The sequence below is a fragment of the Myotis myotis genome, unplaced genomic scaffold (genome assembly GCF_014108235.1).
Source record: "Myotis myotis isolate mMyoMyo1 unplaced genomic scaffold, mMyoMyo1.p scaffold_m19_p_14, whole genome shotgun sequence".
Classification (NCBI taxonomy): domain Eukaryota; kingdom Metazoa; phylum Chordata; class Mammalia; order Chiroptera; family Vespertilionidae; genus Myotis; species Myotis myotis.
In genome coordinates this window covers 13,804,411-13,823,671 of record NW_023416318.1, presented here as the reverse complement: position 1 = coordinate 13,823,671, position 19,261 = coordinate 13,804,411, and the positions used below count along the sequence as shown (strand labels likewise).

The window sequence follows — 19,261 nt, the reverse complement described above, 5'->3', positions numbered from 1 at the left end:
CCCTGCTCTAGATGAAGGAGTGGCTGAGGCCCAGGAAAGTCTCAAAAAGCCCTGCTCTTGGCTTACCCTAGCACATTCTGGGCAAATGTGAAAGAGGCACCTCTTCCTGCCTCCACAGATGGTCTTGGCCCTACTCCATCCCCATTTCATGCCACTCTGCCCCTTGTTCTTTTATTTTTAATACTTTATTTTATTGATTTTAGAGAGGAAGGGAGAGGGATAGGGAGATAGAAACATTGATCGGCCACCTCCTGCACGCCCCCACCAGGGATCTAGCCAGCAACCTGGGCATGTGCCCTTACCGGGAACTGAGCAGGTGACCTCTTGTGTCAGGGGTTGATGCTCAGCCACTGAGCCACACAGCAGGGCTGCCCCCTGTTCTTGAAGCTTTTTTCCATCCCTCAAACACAGTAAGTTTATTCTTGCCTCAGGGCCTTTGTGCTAACTCCTCCCTCTCTAGAACTTTGGATGGCTAGCCCCTTCTTAATTAAGTCTTAGCTCAATGTTATCTCCTTGACAGAACTGTCTATAGATGTGACAGTGCTCCAATAAGTCTTCACTGATGAACATTGAACATTGAGTTTCATATAATTTTCACACCTCACGAAATATTCTTTTGATGTTTTTTATCAACTATTGAAAATGTAAAAACCCTTCTTAGCTTTTAAGGCTGTACAAAAAAAAAAAAACAGGATTTGGCCCATGAGCTGATCCTCCATACCATGAACCTGTTGTATTTCCATCTTACTAGTATCTGAAATTATCTTATTTACTCATTCGTTTATTTGTTGTTCATCTCTCCAGGTAGACTGTGAGCTCCTGGAAGGCAGGTTCTTTGTCTTAGTCACTGTATTATCTCTGTCAACTAGAACAGTGCCTGGACTGTGGAGGTGCTTTATGAACATTTGGTGATAGGATGAATAAATCTATGTTTCACGAGCCACCAAATCCAACAAGGTCCTCCTTCCACATCTCTCTTATGTATACGCTCTTCCAAGTGCCACACCTACCCAGGTCTTTGCCTCTGTCTGTCTGTCCCTGTAGTAGTATCTCAAGCCTTCCTGACCCCTTGTCTCTCTCCAGGCTACCTTATAGTATAGTCCCTTGCTAAATAAAGTATGTCTTTTACTATGTCATTTCTCTGTGAAAACAAAAACCTTTTCCTAATTTTCCCATCACCTACAGTATAAAGTCCAATTCCTCAGATAGGATCTTACTAATCAGTTCACTGCCTGCTTTTCCAGCCTTATTTCTGAGCCTTCCCTGGAATGAGCCCTCTGCTTGAGCAGCCTCATCTCCTCATTCACCCTAAAGCCACTGCTCAGGCTGTCCCCCAGAACCCATTAGCATTCCCCTCAGGCAGGCATCCCCTGTGTAATAGGAGGTAAGTGCGGTGAGTGATGGGCAACAGGAAGGATGGAGCAGAGCCTAAGGAGAGCCGGAAGATGAAAAGGGAATGTGACCAAAGGTGACCCTGTCGGTAATAAAGTGGGTTAAGGAGGATTTAGTTATTAGGGGAATCATTGAAAAGCGCTGCTTGGTAGGGTAATCTGGGCTAGTGCTTTTCAAACTACTATGCAGACAGATAATCGAGGAATCTTGTTAAAATGCAGATTCTGGCCTTAGGTCTGGGGTAGGGCCTTAGATTTTGCATTTTTAACAAGCTCCCCGGTGATACCCATGCTTCTGGCTCTGGGATGATTCTTTGAGGATCAAGAATCTAACTAAATGCTTAGGAAAGGAGCCTTTTCCATAGGACTTAGATATGGAAACAGGAATTGGCCTTCCCTCAGAGACCGGCCTGTATATCATGAGAACCCCCAAAGGTCCTAGCCGACAATGAAGACATTTCTTGCGATCTGAATGACTGGATGAATGAGAGAGGATTTGTCTTCTTGGTGAAGCAGGGGTTGCTGAAGAGAACTAATGAGTGTGTTAGGCTGCAGCTTAAAGGAAGAAGCACCTTTAAGTCCCAAGTTGGTGGCAGTGAAAGTGGCTTTTGGGAAATGGAAAGAGGCTAATGTTGGTTGGGCTGCTGGCCTGTCATATCTCTCTCTCTCTCTCTCTCTCTCTCTCTCTCTCTCTCTCTCTCACACACACACACACACACACACACACACACACACACACACACACACAACCAAGGAGACACCTCTTCTGATCCACTAGAACATACAGTTCAGAATCTAGGTTTTGCTGGAGTACAAGCAATGTACTTCACTGTAACAAAAAGGAATCATTTCTGTAATGTGTATCTCCAAACAGAAGAGCAGGCAGGAAAGTATTTTGCTGGTATAATAAACTTGCGTGTTCAAACAGTTTCTCTTTAATTATTAGCCTGGCCCTTGTATCTTTGGCTAATCGATAGCTGGCCTTTTGATGAAATCGGGTGTCATTTCCCTGTGGTTTAACTTTGTGCAAACTGTAAATTGTCCAGATTAATGATTTTAAAGGCACTACCTTAACATCAGTAATTTTCCCTCTGCTTTTATCACAGAGGACCTGCTGCCCAGGTGACTGAACTCTGATCCTGACACAGCATGGTAAGTTGTGGAGTGCCTCACCCTACCTGGTGCCAGCCGCAGACAGGTACAGGATGCTTACTCAGTGGCTATTGACTTATTCAGAGGGTTGTTTGCTCAACAGAGGGCAGGGAGGAGGAAATGAAAAGGCAGTTTCTTTCTTTGTTTTTAATATTTTTATTGATTTCAGAGAGGAAGGGAGAGGGAGAGAGAGATAGGAACATCCATGATAAGAGAGAATCATTGATTGGCTGCCTCCTGCACGCCCCCTCTTGGAGATGGAGCCCACAACCCAGGCATGTGCCCTTGACAGGAATCGAACCTGAGACCCTTCAGTCCACAGGCCAACGCTCTATCCACTGAGCCAAACCAGCTAGGGCAAGGCAGTTGTTATTTTTTTTGTGTGTGTTTTTAAAAATATATTTTATGGCTTTTTTACAGAGAGGAAGGGAAAGGGAAAAGGATAGAGAGTTAGAAAAATCGATGAGAGAGAAACATCGATTCAGCTGCCTCCTGCACACTCCTTCCTGGGGATGTGCCTGCAACCAAGGTGCATGCCCTTGACCAGAATCAAATCTGGGACCCTTCAGTCCACAGGCCGATGCTCTGTCCACTGAGCCAAACTGTTTAGGGCCAGTTGTTTTTTAAAGCACCATTTTAATTTCTTTTGGGGGTGGTGAATAACTTGACCCTGAAAATTAATTCAAAGAGAATCCTTTGAATCCTTCTAACGTCCTGAAATACAGAAACAAGTTGTAGGCCATAATAGAAAATTTAGGCAAAGAAAAAAGAAAAACTGAAAACCCTGTAGATTATACCATCAGGAGATGAGTGCCGTCCGCATTTTGGTGTAACCACATGGTTACAGACTCATCAAGAAGGCAGTATCCAGCCATATGGGCTTGTCATCTGCCTTCTGCCTTTGACTGTGACTGGACTCCTCAGAGCTTGGTTATCTGATCTTTGAGACAGGCGGGCAATTGAATCCCTTTGAGGATTCCATAAAGTTCAAGATGAGATGGAAACTGAGACTCTTAGTTGCAAACATGGCTCTACCTGAGGCTGGCCATCTGCTCTCCTTCTCCCACCCAAATACGGTTTCTGAATAGGCAGGTGATTCTGACCCCTGGTGTTTGGGAAGAGAATAATAGAAGTAGAATCTTATACCTGGGGAGAACTAGAGATCCCGTCAGATCTGGATGCCTTCCTTTAGAAAGATGGACTTGTAAACTATCCCGAACAAATAGTAATATTTAAAAAAATGTTTACGTTAGACATTTTAGAATTTTCTTCATCATCTCTGTCAGTCAAAAGCTTACTCATGTCTGTTCCAAATCATTTATGCTTTCATTTAAAATTCATTCCTTCTTGATAGATTCTCCTTGGACATGTCAAACATTTATTCAGAAATGTTTACAGTGCCCTTACTTTGTGCCAGATATGGTATTTGGCTCTGGGGACTCAAAATTAATGGGACACTCCTCCCGTCCGTAACAAGTTCACAGCCTTCCCACAGGTGATGACTGTAATCAAGAGATCCTTTAATGTGCTTTCTACTCGAGGAAAATTACCTCAGTTGCTCTCATCTTTTCTCCTAGCGCCTGTTTTCCCATCATGATTGTTACTTATTGAACAGATGAAGGAAATTTTTTAAAATATATTTTTATTGATCTCAGGGAATAAGGGAGAGAGAGATAGAAACATCAATGATGAGAATCATTGCTTGGCTGCCTCCTGCACGCCCCCTGCTGGGGATCGAGCCAGCAAGCTGGGCATGTGCCCTTGACTAGAATCGAACCCAGGACCCTTCAGTCTGCAGGCCTAGGCTCTATCCACTGAGCCAAACCAGCGAGGGCCAGATGAAGGAAATTTTTAAAGGAAAGGAAAAACACACAATAGTCACAATACTGTAATTTCTAATTATTTTTCATCATTTTATTTTTATACCCTACTCAGATATATCATGGTTTTTAAACAAGTAGTAATAAGAGCATAAATAACAGTTAAGTATGTATTTACTCTAATTTTTGCAATGCTAACATGTTTATATTACATTTTGTACCTTATTAAAACTATTTACTCTAGATGATGAAAGTATGGATGTTTTCATTTTCTTCATAAATTTTAAAAAATATTTTCCAAATCTAGACAGTGATTATATGATACATTTCTAAAGGGAAAACGTGTTTTAAAAGCTATTGTACTCAGGCATTTAAAAAAATGTATAGAGGTTTAATTTACATGCAGTGAAATGCAGAGTCCGTACGGTTACTGGTAAATGAGTTTTGACAAATATTTGTACCATGTCATGTATTTCTCTAACACGATAGGACATTTATCACTCCAGGAAGTTCACTGATGCCCCTTTCTGTTTCTCACCCCACACCAGAAATGCAGCCATTTTTCTGATTGTTATCACCATAGATAGTGACTGTTTTGCCTGTTCTAGAACAGCCCATAAGTGTAAACATAGAGCTTGTACTCTTTTGTGTCTGGCTTCTATTGCTGAGCATTATACTTTTTGTAATCCATCTGTGTTGCTGTACCAGCAGTTTGTTACTCCATTGCTTTTTATTGTTGATTAGTATTCCCTTATGTTGCATCCAGTCCTTTTTACTTTTATCACCTTTATTATCATTTCAATAACTGGATACTATCTCATTGATTGTGATATGTCACCTATTTCTAGCTATTCATTTTTGTCATTCTCCCCCACATCCTTCCTGCTTCCTTTGCCTGCTATCACGAGAAATTTTTCTGGGGTGGAATCCCCTGCCTTCCCAGAATGAATAATGGTACATTATGCCCTGGAATGTAATCAATATAAATATTTTAGAGGTGACAGGAACAAATTTCCCAAGCTTATCTTTTTCCTAGAAAAAAAGAGTCACTAAGAATGCTAATTGATAAGCTGAACCATGTTTGCAAATCCCTCTATCGATTCATCTTGTTAGATAGTAATTTTCATCTCTTAGTCCCTTAGTAATGCATTTTGAATGTAGTATTTGAGTACCATCCAATTTTTTTTTCAACACTGGAGTTCCAAAAGAACCTTGTGAAACATTCAACTCAGGAAGCTGTCTCATGGTAGGGTCAAGGGCTGAATTAGGCCATGTTGGAATTTTGAATTATAAATATGCTTATTACAGGCAATATATAGTAGAAGAAAAGAAGTGCCTGTGTTAATTTCCTGTAACAAATACTACGAGCTGGGTGACTTAAAATAATAGAAATTTGTTTTATCACAATTCTGGAACCCAGAAGTCCATAATCAAGGATTGGCACAGCCATGATCTCTCTAAAACCTGTGGGATGGTTTACTGTCAATCTTTAGGTGTTCCCTGGCTTGCAGCTGCCTAACTCCCATCTCTGCCTTAATCGTCATATGGTGTCCTCGCTGTGTGGATCTGTCTTCACATGTTGGTTTCTTATAAGGACACCAGTCATATCAAATTAAAGAATCAACCTACTCCAGTATGGCCCCATCTTAATTTATTAATTATATCTACAATGATCCTATTTCCAAATAAGATCACATTCTGAAGTCCTGGGGCTTAGGACTTTAACATACCTTTTTTGGGGGAGGGGGATGCAATTCCAACCATAGCAGTATCCAAGAAAATTAAGATGATAGATTTCTACTTTCCTCTGCCAGGTGTATGAGGATGATGATCAAGTGCTGGATGCTGACCATGTCTAGGAGGTGAATGCCTGGTCTTTCAGCAGATGAGGCCCATACTCTGTGGTACCTGAGGGCTTTGGATGGGCTTGGTGTGGTCCATGGTGGGCCTGAGAGGGCCAGGCCAAGGTGGACCAGCTCAAAGAGCTCAAGTCTGACTTGCCAGAGAACTTCCCTAGTGTATAAAACTCCTCCATGACTTTAGATGACCCATATTGCATCATTGGGGCAAATTAAATCGTTAGAAAGCTTTACATCTATTCTACATGGTTTTTGACACCTTGTACAGATATTCTATTCCGGGTTTTGCTTTGGCATTATCCCATAGGCTTGCATTAGGGATTTTAACAGAAATATATATATACAGTATAAGAATCTCATAATTATGTTTATTTTGGAGATGTTGCTGAAGTCATATTTAATTATGGTAATGATAGCCACTGAGGTTGAGTTTTTGTTTTAGAGTTTACTGTTTGCTGGGTTCTATGCTAAGTGCTTTCCTATATTATCCTGCTTCATTATTACAACAACCCTGTGAGTTGATGTTATTATTCTTAATATACAGGTGGGAAAAATTAAATTTCCCATAGACCATACAACTAGGAAGAATTGAAGCCAAGATTCAAACTTGGGTCTATCCCACTCTGATTTCTGTGTTCCTCCCCACTAAGCTTTACTACCTCTCACTATAGCCTATAAAAAAATAAAAAATAAGAACCACAGTAGTATCATCATCATACCTAAAAAAATGTTTACACTGATTACTTATTGTCATCAATATTTTCAGTGTTCAAATTTCCAATTGTCTCTTAAATATGTTTTTTTACTGTTTGATTCAGGATGCAAATAAGGTTCATTCCTTATGATTATTGGTATGCCTTTCAAATCTCTTTTTAGCTGTAGTTCCTTTCTATTTCTCTCTTTTCTAATTTCCCTTGTAATTTACTTATCTATAACCCTGTGGTATGGGTTAATATTTTCTTCTCTCATATTTACTGTAAGTTGGTATTTTACTCTAGAGCAGGGGTGGGCAAACCTTTTGACTCGAGGGCCACAATGGGTTCTTAAACTGGACCGGAGGGCCGGAACAAAAGCATGGATGGAGTGTTTGTGTGAACTAATATAAATTCAAAGTAAACATCATTACATAAAAGGGTACGGTCTTTTTTTTCAATAGTTTTATTCATTTCAAACGGGCCAGATCCGGCCCGCGGGCTGTAGTTTGCCCACGGCTGCTCTAGAGGCTTGATCAGATTCAGATTTGATTTGATTTTTCCCTTTGTGTATGTCTGTGTTGGGAGGTAGGGAGTTGGGTGAGCAAAATTACTGCATAGGTTGCTGTATCACTTATTTGACTGCTCTGCTCTTTGCCCACCACCTTCAGCCACCCTGGCCTCCAGCTGCTCCCATAAAAGCCAGTTCCAGCCCCAGGGCCTTTGTCTTAGCTGTTCGCTCTGCCTGTAACACTTTCCCCCTGATCTTTGCATGGTCAGCTGCTTCATGTCATTGGGATCTCGGCCTGTATGTCCCTCCACAGAGCAGCCCCTCCAGGACCTCTCTATCTGACCCATAACACTTCTCACCACCGGACACTTGGTGGAATATTTGTTTGTTGTCTTGTTTACTATCTGCCCTTCCCTCCCCTCCCCCCTGAACTAGGACATCAGCTCCATGAAAGCAGGAACCTCGTCCCTCATGGTCCCTATTGTATTCCTCGCACCTAGAATAGTGTCTGGTCCATGGTAGGTGCTCAGCAAATTTTGCTGAATGAGATGCTTCCTTGTCGGTCAGATGCTGCCTCTCAGGCACCTCTTTCTCTGTGTTCAGGCAACCAAAGGAGGCACCATCAAAGCTGCTTCAGGATTCAATGCCACTGAAGATGCCCAGACCCTGAGGAAGGCCATGAAAGGGTTGGGTAAGTGTTGTGCGTCACAGAGTTGCACAGAGTACTGTGTCCACTGGCCACTGTGAAGAGGTCTCACTCTAAAAAAAACACAGTGGGAACCAGTTGGCTCTTCAGGACAAATTAGATGAAAGGGTCTTAATTATTAATTTGACTATAAAAATTCTAATTTAATGTCCTCATTCTATCTTTTTCCGATTATTTAAACCTGTTTTGCATCACAGCATTTTGAATCTATATATAAATATTTAGAAATGTATTTGTTCTCCAGTTAATGCGAGATGTGTTGTGCCATAAGGTTCATAAAGCACTTTCACAAATACTATCTCAGTGGGTATGTACAGTCACCCTGTGATTTCGTGAAAGCAGCTATTGCTACTGTTACTTTTGCCCCATTTTACAGATGTGAAACTGAGCCCCAGGGAAGTTAGGTAACATAGTAAGACACATAGTAAATAGAACTGAGCCAGGACTCACACTCAGCAGACCCAGTGCCAAGCTCGGCTTGCCCACGCTAAGGTCACATTCTTTCCCTTGAGTCCTCTGCCTGTTGCTGTGATAGGCACAGCTGCCCAGGACCCACGTGCAGTGTCTGGGACTTTATGTGACAAGACTGTGTGTACACGACTCAGAGGGCTTGCCTTCCCGTGCACTACCCTCCACTTAGCTCCCTGAGACCAAGGCTTCATGCCAGGTGCACTGCAGGCTACCCTGGCCCAGGTCCTTGCCTGGGTGGACATTTGGCCAGAGAAGTGCTCCCTGGTTGTAGCTGCTATTTAGAATTTCCCTGAGATTTAGGTAAAAATCTTGGCCATGAGGCCTCAGTCCTCAGTTTTTCTATCTAAGAAGAAATAATTTTACTTAGCCCCAATGCTCCTAATAGCAGCAGTAGCAATAACAATTATAATGAACATTTGGTAAGCCCTACTATGTGTCAGGCACAATGGATTACATGGATTACCTGTTTTAATCCTGATAGCACTTTTACTGATGTGAAAGTTGAGATTTAGCCTGGCCGGCATGGCTCAGTGGTTGAGCATGGACCTATGAACCAGGATCCTCGGTCAGGGCACATGCCTGGGTTGTGGGCTAGATCCCCAATAGGGGGCATGCAGGAGGCAGCCGATTGATAATTCTCTTCATTATTGATGTTTCTATCTCTCTCTTCTTCTCCCTTCCTCTCTGAAATTAATAAAAAAAAATTTTTTTTAAATGAAAAGAAATTTGATATTTAGGGAGGTTTGCTAACTTGCCCAAGGTCTCAGAAGTAGTCAGTGATAAAGTCAGGATTTTAAGCAATTGCAGATAGTCTGACTGCAGAGCTGGAGTTTGAGCCACTCTGCTATAATGCTGCCCAGCTCTGAACAGATCATTGTTCTAAGTCCATGTATTTATCTCCTCATTTTCTATTTTTCATTTTTAAAAATAGGAAAATGTACCTGGCCCACTCTTTTTCTCAGGTTTACCCTGATTCTTTGGTATATGTCAAGAACACCAAAATTTCAGAACTTGGACCACATGGCATTCAGAATTGTCAAATCAGTGTCAGGAGAAATTTGACAGAGCCAATGCTTTCAGTGCTGCTGTGTGTGGGCCGTTGGAAGTTGGACGGTTGGAGGAGGCGAGGGTTATAAAACCTAGTCCTTGTGGTCAACTAGTCCATGGAGACAAGGTGGCTAAGGCAAATGCAGAAATAACTGTGACCAGTTCATAATAGGACAGCAATAGGAGGGGCACAAATAAGATCCTATTAGGGTTCAGAGAGGAGATGGGAACCCCCACACTGCATTTGGGGACATCAGGCAAAACTTCATGGAGAATGTAGACTTTGAGGTGGGCCTTGGGAAACAGATTGAGTTTTAATAAGTAGCGCTAACAGAGAGTGCGTTTCAGGTGAATGGAATAGTGTGAACAAAGACATGGGATGAGTGTGAGGATCGTCCCATTCTCCAGTTTAGCTGAGGCCTAGGGAAGTCACGGTAAATACATGGAAAGGCTTTTAACCTGGGTGTTAGCATTTTAGAGATCCTTCAGGAGTTCTGGCCACCGACTAACAGCTCCCTCCCCAGCCGGGACCTCTTGGCAAGACTGTAACTAGTGATGTTTGTACAGCCAAAGACTCTATTTTGTGGTCTAAGGAAAATAAAATTGACTTATGTTTTTAAAAAAATACCTGGAAAGGTCTCTTGTAGCAGGAGGTACTTGCAAAGCAGGAGTTGGCTGCCTGGGAACTGTCTGAGAAGGCAGGTAGCAAAGGGAAGTCTTTGAGTGCTACTGAAAAGGCCACCTGTGGGGTCACAGACATGGAGGGTGGATGGCCCAAAGGCATTGGCCAGGAAACAACCAATGCCAGAATCATGATGCCAAGTGGAGAGGCTTAGGGAGACAAACCAATAGCCTGGCAGTGAAGGAGGCCAGGAGCATGGAGTACAGCACAGTGGGGTCAAGTACAATCAGTCAAGAGCTTAGTCTGTGGGTTTGGCTGCCTGGTATCCTTTTATATGGATCTCTCTTCACACTAGTGAATGGGATGCTGTACAGAGTCTCAAATGCCTGTAGTAAAGCCAGCAAACAGTGGGGAGCCATTGTGTACTCCTGGTTAGGGGAGGGGACACTGTGAGAGCTTTTCTTTCTAGGAAAATGAATCTGGCAAAACTTTAGAAAGACCGATTGGTAGGTAAGCATACAGGTTAGCAGACTTTTGCAGTCGTTTAAGAAAACAAAACCCTAAAATCCTGAATGGGAGTGGTAGTGGTAGGAATTTAAAAGAGGGACCAGATGCAAAAAAGATCCCAGAGCTAGATTTTGCATGACTTGGCAGGAAATTTGAATGTGGAGGAAGAACTAGGGTAAAAAAAAAAAAAGTCAAAGCTATTTTGAGGGTTCAGACTTGACTGGAAGAAGGATGGTGCCTTTCACAGAAAATGTGGTAAACAAAAGGCGATGAGCCTTTTCTCCCTACCTGAGATTTCTCAAAGAGTAAATAATGGTTGTATCTATTAGAGAGAGAGAGAGAGAGAGGAGAGAAGAGAGGTGGATGCCTAAGGTATGTAAGTTTAAAGTCTTGTAGTTTCTTCCCTACACCTCACATTTTTCTGGATCTCTGATCTTGCAAAGAATAACCCTGGTGAATTTATAGTTTTTCATTTCTCTCTGAAATGTTTCAATAGAATCTTCTGTAGCCCGTAACAACTCCCACACAGTACAAACAATGAGGAAACAGAAAACTCACAAAACATATGTGAACATGCAGCTATTGCTAAGACGAGGGACCAAAAAATCAGAATAAATGACCCTGTCAAAAAGTTGCTGCAAAAAAAGCAGGCAAACACAACTTAGGGCATTTCTAACTTGTAATTCATATTGGGAAGTTTTGGTAGGGTAGTGCGTCATGGAAATTTATGGGCAATTATAAAAAAGGAACCATCAAAAAAAAAAAAAGGGAACCATCTGAGATCAGGAAAGACGGCTTGGAAATGAAAAACACAGTTACTTATATTAAAATGCAGTAGATGCAGTGAGCAGCCAAAGTGCCAAATAGTGAATTAAAAGACAAATTTGAATTGTTTCAAAACTCAGAGAAAATTATAAAGAGATTAAAAATGAGGAGAGAAAAGGTAAGAACATAGAAATAGATACAGGAGACCCAAAAGGCAGTATAACAATTCCAGAGGAAGGGAAAAAGCATGCTCTCAATCAACATTTATTGACTAAGTGCTAAGTCAGTGATTTTCAACCTTTTTCATCCCATTGCACACATAAACTAATAGCTAAGATTCTGACAAAAATTTAGGTATAATTTTGATTGACTTGCAAAAAAATAATAGTAATTACGTAACCTTTTGCTCCAAAGTGACTTTTTAAAAAATCAGGTGCCTATACTTGTATATAAGGATTTCTGGTACCAAGAATTAACCAATCAGATGCAACCTTAATATGTGACATGAATAATAAGATGCAGTTGTGTTATATGACCTATATATTTATGGTTCAGATGGGGCATTCACACCCAGCAAACATTGTTGTGTTGGCTGTTGTCATTTTCTTACTTGGCAATCTAAGGGAAAAGAGGTCAGTGCCTTTTAAATAGTCAAGTATTGCATGTTTTAAAAATTCTTGCATCACACGGGCAAATCGCTCTGCTAAGTAATTCACTTAATTGTTCTAGGTAACACTTGTAGTGACCTTCAGATCACTCACATTTGTAGATAAGGAAACTAATGCTCAAAGAAGTGAACTATTTTGTTGGGTGGCATATCGTTAATTAGGGAGGCTAAGACTAGTGTCTGTGTTCCCCCAAAACAAACAAACCTCTTTTCTTAGAAAGCTCTCTGCATGAGTTTGGGCGACTTCCGTTTCCACAGAGGAACTCATTTTCTCATTCCTCTCTCAAATCACACTCACTGTCTCCGCTGCACCGCCAGGCACCGACGAGGATGCCATCATCAGTGTGCTCGCCTACCGCAACACGGCCCAGCGCCAGGAAATCAGGACGGCCTACAAAACCACCATCGGCAGGGTAGGTCACAGTCGCTCTGATCTAGATGCCCGAAGTGGCCCCGTGTTTTTGAAAGGTGGATGCTTTGCCTTGTTTAAAGATGTTCTTAAAAAAACACACAAAGCGGTTTCAACATACTTCCTCACCTCTCCTTGGCAAGAAGAGATTTGAGGGAGCTCCTGATTCACAGAGCTCAGGGCCAAGCTTGGTCTCTTCCCACCCAAGTCCTTGCAGGGACCTGGTTGTTGAATGGACTCAACCATTGAGCCCCAGGCAGAGCTGAGCTTGCAGCATTGCTCCCTGACCCTGACTAGGCTTCTTTTAGGCCACTGTGGATGAAGACCCTCCACACTGACTAAAATATTTAAATCCAGTTTGTTTTAAACAGGCTCTCCTAGGGTTTAGGGTCTATTCCGACACTCCCACATAAACCCGTCTGTAGCATATGTGCATTCCTTTGATGATCCTCAATTGAGGAACCCCTCAGATTCTAGAATGGGGCTTATGTGTTTGTGTATATGTGTGCAATTCATTAACGTATGCATTCAGAGGTTGTTTATTCACCATGTTTTCTCCTTCTGGTTTGAATCCTCATACCCCTCAGGAACCCTCTCTCTGTCATTTTCAACGACTCACTTACCAGAGTCATCACATCCTGTTTTTCCACATCACTGAAAACCTACCTGTGTGATGAGTGAGAATCTTTTTATTGAGGAAACATCAATGAGTTTACCAGGTCTCAGAGTTCAGAAACTCTGATAAGTGTTTCTATTCTTTTTTTTAAAATATATTTTTATTGACTTTTTTTTTTTTTTACAGAGAGGAAGGGAGAGGGATAGAGAGTTAGAAACATCGATGAGAGAGAAACATCCATCAGCTGCCTCCTGCATGCCCCCTACTGGGGATCAAGCCTACAACCAAGGTACATGCCCTTGACTGGAATCGAACACGGGACCTTTCAGTCCACAGCCCGAGGCTCTATCCACTGAGACAAACCGGTCAGGGCAAGTGTTTTTATTCTTGAGATACTTTACAACCAGTCAGATGTGGCTACTACTCAAAGATAGGCATTAAACTGCTGGGTGGGAGAGGGACAGGCCTGGCTCAGCCGCTCCCCAGGGCATCTGCATGCAAACCTTGCTGGGCACCCCAGTAGGGAATGTGATTATCCATAGCTCAGACTATCTCCATTCCCAATGAATTTTAATGACCGCAAATAGGCATGGGTGTGCATGTGATGTGGGAACTAAAGCATGTTGCCCCACACAGTTGGGGTTAATTATTCCAAACTTCAGAACTAAGCTAATCTAATGGCAGTTTCTTAAGATGACCAACCTTAATGGATTAAGCACTCATGTATTTGTTCATTCATTCATTTGATATGTGGATGTAATATAAAAATAATCACAATAGATTGAAATATTGTGCTATGGAATCAGGTTTGTGAGGACCAGAGAACTTGACTTGACTAGCAGCTTGGCTCCTTACTGGTTGGTTGATCTTAAGCTGGTTCTTAAACTCTCCCAACCTGGAAATGTGAATAAATGTTTTTAGAATTTGGTACTTTGTTCAAATAATTACAGTTCTTTTTAGGAATTGAGCTGTAAGAAATAATTATGAATGACCAAAAAGATACAACTAAATGCCTGTGTCTACAACATTAGAAACAGGGGACTGGTTAAAGAAATTATATTGCATTTATATATAGACATTTCTGCAGCTATTAAAAATGTCATAGGTGAGGACTCAGATACAGAGAACAAAATGACAGTTGACAGAGGGGAGGGTGATTGGGGGACTGGGTGAAAAAAGAGAAGGGATTAAGAAGTACACATTGAGCCCTAACTGGCTTGGCTCGGTGGATAGAGCGTCGGCCTGCGGACTGAAGGATCCCGGGTTCGATTCCTGTCAAGGGCATGTACCTTGGTTGCAGGTGCATCCTCAGTAGGGGGTGTGCAGGAGGCAGCTGATGGATGTTTCTCTCTCATCGATGTTTCTAACTCTCTATCCCTCTCCCTTCCTCTCTGTAAAAAATCAATAAAATATATTTTTAAAAAAAGAAGTACACATTGGTAGTCACAAAATAGTCATAGGGCCCTAGGCAGTTTGACTCAGTGGCTAGAGGATCAGCCTTTGGGCTGAAGGGTCCTGGGTTCAATTCTGGTCAGAGGCATGTATCTCAGTTGCAGGCTCCTCCCTGGCCTGGGCCCTGGTCGGGGATCATGCAGGAGGCAGCCAATAGCTGTATTTCTCTCACATCAATATTTCTCCCTGTCTTTCCCTCTCTCTAAAAATCAATGGAAAAATATCCTCGGGTGAGAATTTTAAAATTTTAATTTAATTTAAAAATAAAGTATAGCATAGGGAATATAGTCAATAATATCGTAATGACTATGTATGGGCAAGGTGGGTACTTGAAATATCAGGGGGACCACTCTGTAAAGCACATGATTTCTAACCACTATACTTTATATCCGAAACTAATACAGAATAATATTGAATGTAACCTGTAATTGAAAAAATGTCATAAGTGAATATTGACTGGAAATACACATATTGTTTTGTGTACAAATACATTTACATTAGTGTCTATAAACTTTTTGATCTCGTGACACCTTTATACTCTTAAATTATTTAGAACATTTTGTTTTTATGGGTTATATCTATTGATATTTACATATTAGAAATTAAAATTTAGGACATTTAAAAATATGTATTTGTTGTTAATTTATTAAGAAAATAATAAAGCCATTACATGTTAATACAAATAACATTTTCATGAGAAATGGCTACCTATTCCAAAAAAAGAATTTTAGCGAGAAGATTGGCATTGTTTTATAGTATTTTTCAAAGTTCTGTGTTGCCTGGCTTATTGGAAGACAGCTAGAGTCTTATATCTGCTTCTTCATTGTTTGCTATTGTGTGGTTTTGGTTGAAGTATATGAAGAAAACCTGGTTTTGTACAGATATGTAGTTGCAAAAGGGAGGAGTATCTTAATAGCCTTTTAACATACTTGTAGATTTGTTGATATATCAAATAGTCTTTGGAAAACTCCACTCTACAATTGTGAGAGAAGGACAGTGAGGAGGCAGATGATGTCTTAGTGTTATTATGAAGATAGCTTTGGCTTTGCAGGTCCACTGAAAGGGTTGCGAAGACCCAGGGACCACACTTGGAGAGCGACTAGTTTGAGTTCCCGTAGCGGTTAAGCAAGCTGCTTTCTTGCGTTGCAGGACCTGATAGATGACTTGAAGTCGGAACTGACTGGCAAGTTTGAGCGTGTGATCGTGGGGATGATGACGCCCACCGTGCTGTACGATGTGGAGGAGCTGCGAAGGGCCATGAAGGTCTGTGCTTTTCTCCTCTCGCGCTCCCCATGCTGCTGGTGCAAATGCTACGAGCTTTCTCCTGAAACCCTGACAAAGGCCCTCTGAGAGGGGAGGAGTGGGGCTGAGGCCTAGGAGAAAGATTTTCCTTCCTTGATGACAACTTAAAAACATGGCATTACACTATAGCAATTGTAACTTAAAAGTTCTTTTCCAGCCCGGCTGATGGGGCTTCATGGTTGAGCGTGGACCTATAAACCAGCAGGTCACGGTTTGATTCCTGGTCAGGGCACATGCCCGGGTTGTGGGCTGGATCCCCATTTGGGGGCGTGCAGGAGGCAGCCAATCAATGATCCTCTCTCATCATTGATGTTTCTGTCTCTCTTTCCCCCTCCCTTTCTCTCTGAAATCAATAAAAATATATATATATTTTTTTAAAAAGTTGTTTTCCCAAAAGGTATGGAATTATTCTCTTTCCTGTGGCTCCGTAGGGAGTGGTTATGGTGCTGTTGTTTTCGCTCCAGAAGCTTTCATGCCGTGTTAGCTACGTTTGAGACATGAAACTTTGCAACTGACACCTTGGGGGCCTCTGGGTCTGCTGCAGGCTCAGAACTGGCAGAAAAGCGTTCTCAGCCTCCCTGGACGCCAAGCCACTGTGCTTCAGCCCAGGGCTCTGCTGATTTTTAATGACCAAGTTTAACCTACAAATCCAAGTACTCTCCTCAACCGTGTCAATAAATATTTAGTCTCATGGATGGTGCTTGAAAAACAAGGTTCTTGAAAAACAAGGACATAACAGCCTTTGCCTGAAGACTCTGCCTTCCAAGGGGAAGCACAGCCCGATCTAGGGGAGAGTAAGCCCCTGGAGAACGGAAACTGCCTACCCTGGCACAGTAACCAACACATAGAAACACCCACACATGTTTGTTTCACTAGCAGTGACCACTGTATATGCGTTGGAATTTGAGCAGGACAATGAAAAAGGAGAAAATCCTGTCGCTAGAACCCTGTGGGTAGTCTTTATTCTCTGCAGATTCCTGGTTCTATTCCTTCTCTCTCTGGGCCTGGGCTTTGTGAACTGACTCACAAAGTCCTCTCCTCTGGGTTTCCCATGCAGGGGGCTGGCACGGATGAGGGCTGCCTGATCGAGATCCTGGCCTCCCGGACACCTGAGGAGATCCGGCGCATCAACGAGACCTACCAACTGCGTATGTAGCACCCTCAGGGGCCCTGGTTGAGGTTTCTTGGTGATCTGAGAACTAGCCTAGCAATGGCAGGTTCCCACGGGTCAGACTTTCTTCATAGAAACAACACTACGAGGGGTCCTCACTTCTAAGCTCCATGGCAAGGCAGGTCCCTGTCCAGACAAATGATTGTCTGTTGGCTTCCCATGACTTCTCAGGGGAATTTGTTGCTCTACGTTGGCTACCCAGTGCCTAAGGGACCTACTACCATTCATTACTCTGAAAGCTGGAAAGCTGTTTCTTATCATCAGGGAATCGAAGGTGCGTGTTCAAAAGTGGTGGCACCAGTGAATCTTAGCATTCCAGGGAATGGCCTGGAGGGGCTCTCTCGCCCAACTCCTTACCTTCATTCAGACTGGACTGTATGTCCTCCAGCCATCTCAGGAAGATAGCCATTATTCCCTTCTTAAAAATCTCCAGAGGCTGGTACATATGAAGAGCCTGAAATGATGCCTGCCTTTTTGCCCTAAGGATATAATAAAGAATGCACAAAGGTTTAGATCTCATAGTGTTTATTCGGTATTTGTTATATTAGCTAAAAATGTCCAACAGTTTAGCAGATTAGCTAAATAAAATACGGTACACCCACACAGCAGACTATTACGTAGTCATCAAATGTATATTGTGGGATATTATTAAGTTACATTAAATAGTATGGTATATGGATAAGTGAAAACTACAAATCATAAAATAGTATGACATGATCCCATCTTTTTAATAGAAGGAACAATAATATGGGTATGTGGGGTAAACATAAGGAAGGATATGCACCAAAATGTGATCAATAATTATTTTTGGGTGATTAGATTATGGTGAGGTGGGTTTTTTTGTTTTTAATCCTCCCACCCACCCCTGCATTTTACTTACTTACTTTTTCCTAAGTTTTCTGTAATAAATATGTACTACTTTGGTAGAAAGAAAACAAAAAAAAATAATGGTTTTTTGGTAAGTGTTTAGAGAAGGCTGTTCTAAACCTTGGGAGTTTGGTTCTACACTGGATGCCACGTCTGCCGAAGGCAGGTCACCCCCCCCCCCCCCCCCATGAGAAGGGCGGCTAGAGGGCTGTAAGGGTTGGAGCTTAACTGAGTGACATGGCAGAAAAGGCACGTGCTAGAACTGGGCTTGACAACCCCCAGCGTGTTCCCAAACGTGGTTCTGAAACCCCACTGTATTTGTTTTTCAATGGTTACTGTTCTCTCCGTCGCTGAAAACTGTTTAGACAGCCCCCTCAAGAGTAGGAGCAGTGAGGATTCGGCCCAGCCTTCTCCACCTCCGACTGTAAGGAACAAGAACATCTTGTTTCCGCTATAGTGACAAGCTGCCCTTATGGTGTCCATTTTACCAGAGTTGTTTTTGGGAAACTGTGCATGAAGTGAAAAACCTCATGAGGAGCTGCCCGGGTAAACAGGCTGTTCCCGGAGGGGACAGAAGGCTCTGGAGTGTGGCACAGCGCCAAACAGGGCTCTGTCCTGATGTGGCCAATCTTACTTTCTTGCTAGAATACGGGAGGAGCCTTGAAGATGACATTCGCTCTGACACGTCCTTCATGTTCCAGCGGGTCCTGGTGTCTCTGTCCGCGGTGAGTGGCGCCCTCTGCTGGCTGCTTCTGATAGGGGTTGGGCTTATTGGCATGCTCCCTGTATTCCCGTTTCCAGGCTGTCTTATCCTTTCAGCTTCCCAAATGTGCACATTCTTGGGCCTCTGTGGTGGTTTATCTTCTCTCCTTTAGAAACTCTGACTAGATATGTACATTCATTGGTTCTAATTCGTATGTACAAGTACCTAATATCAGCCTGGTCTCCTTATGACTTAATGCATTGGGAGTTATGAGGATGATTAACAGGCAGTTCCTGGGCTTTAGGAGTATCCTATACAATAAAAGGCTAACATGCAATTGTCCCCTCGACTGGAGTTCAACCGGGAGTTCAACCAGGGGGCGGTTGGCCCCTCAGCCCGGCCAGCCTGGCCCAATCAGCCCTGATCGCGGCAGGCCGGCCAGACCGCACCCGGGCACGAATTCATGCACTGGGCCTCCAGTATTATCATAGGGAATATATCAGGCACATGGTTGCTATAAAGGCTTGAAGC

General features: G+C 42.5%; 1 protein-coding gene across 7 annotated transcripts in view; it reads left to right on the top strand.

Annotated features, from left to right (window-relative positions):
• The window catches only part of ANXA4 (annexin A4), a 57,920-nt gene that overhangs the window by 21,000 nt on the left and 17,659 nt on the right, over positions 1 to 19,261 (top strand). For 2 of the 7 annotated variants that reach the window (XM_036334254.1, XM_036334255.1), the window contains 7 exons: positions 2,498 to 2,543; positions 7,861 to 7,943; positions 8,029 to 8,116; positions 12,529 to 12,623; positions 15,837 to 15,950; positions 17,047 to 17,137; positions 18,673 to 18,752. In XM_036334254.1, the coding sequence (XP_036190147.1) occupies positions 7,941 to 7,943; positions 8,029 to 8,116; positions 12,529 to 12,623; positions 15,837 to 15,950; positions 17,047 to 17,137; positions 18,673 to 18,752 (471 nt within the window). In that variant the 5' untranslated portion in view covers positions 2,498 to 2,543; positions 7,861 to 7,940. Of the gene's footprint in view, positions 1 to 2,497; positions 2,544 to 6,203; positions 6,226 to 7,860; positions 7,944 to 8,028; positions 8,117 to 12,528; positions 12,624 to 15,836; positions 15,951 to 17,046; positions 17,138 to 18,672; positions 18,753 to 19,261 lie in introns of those variants that run through there. The other 5 variants (XM_036334252.1, XM_036334253.1, XM_036334257.1 and 2 more) reach the window with 3 other exon arrangements.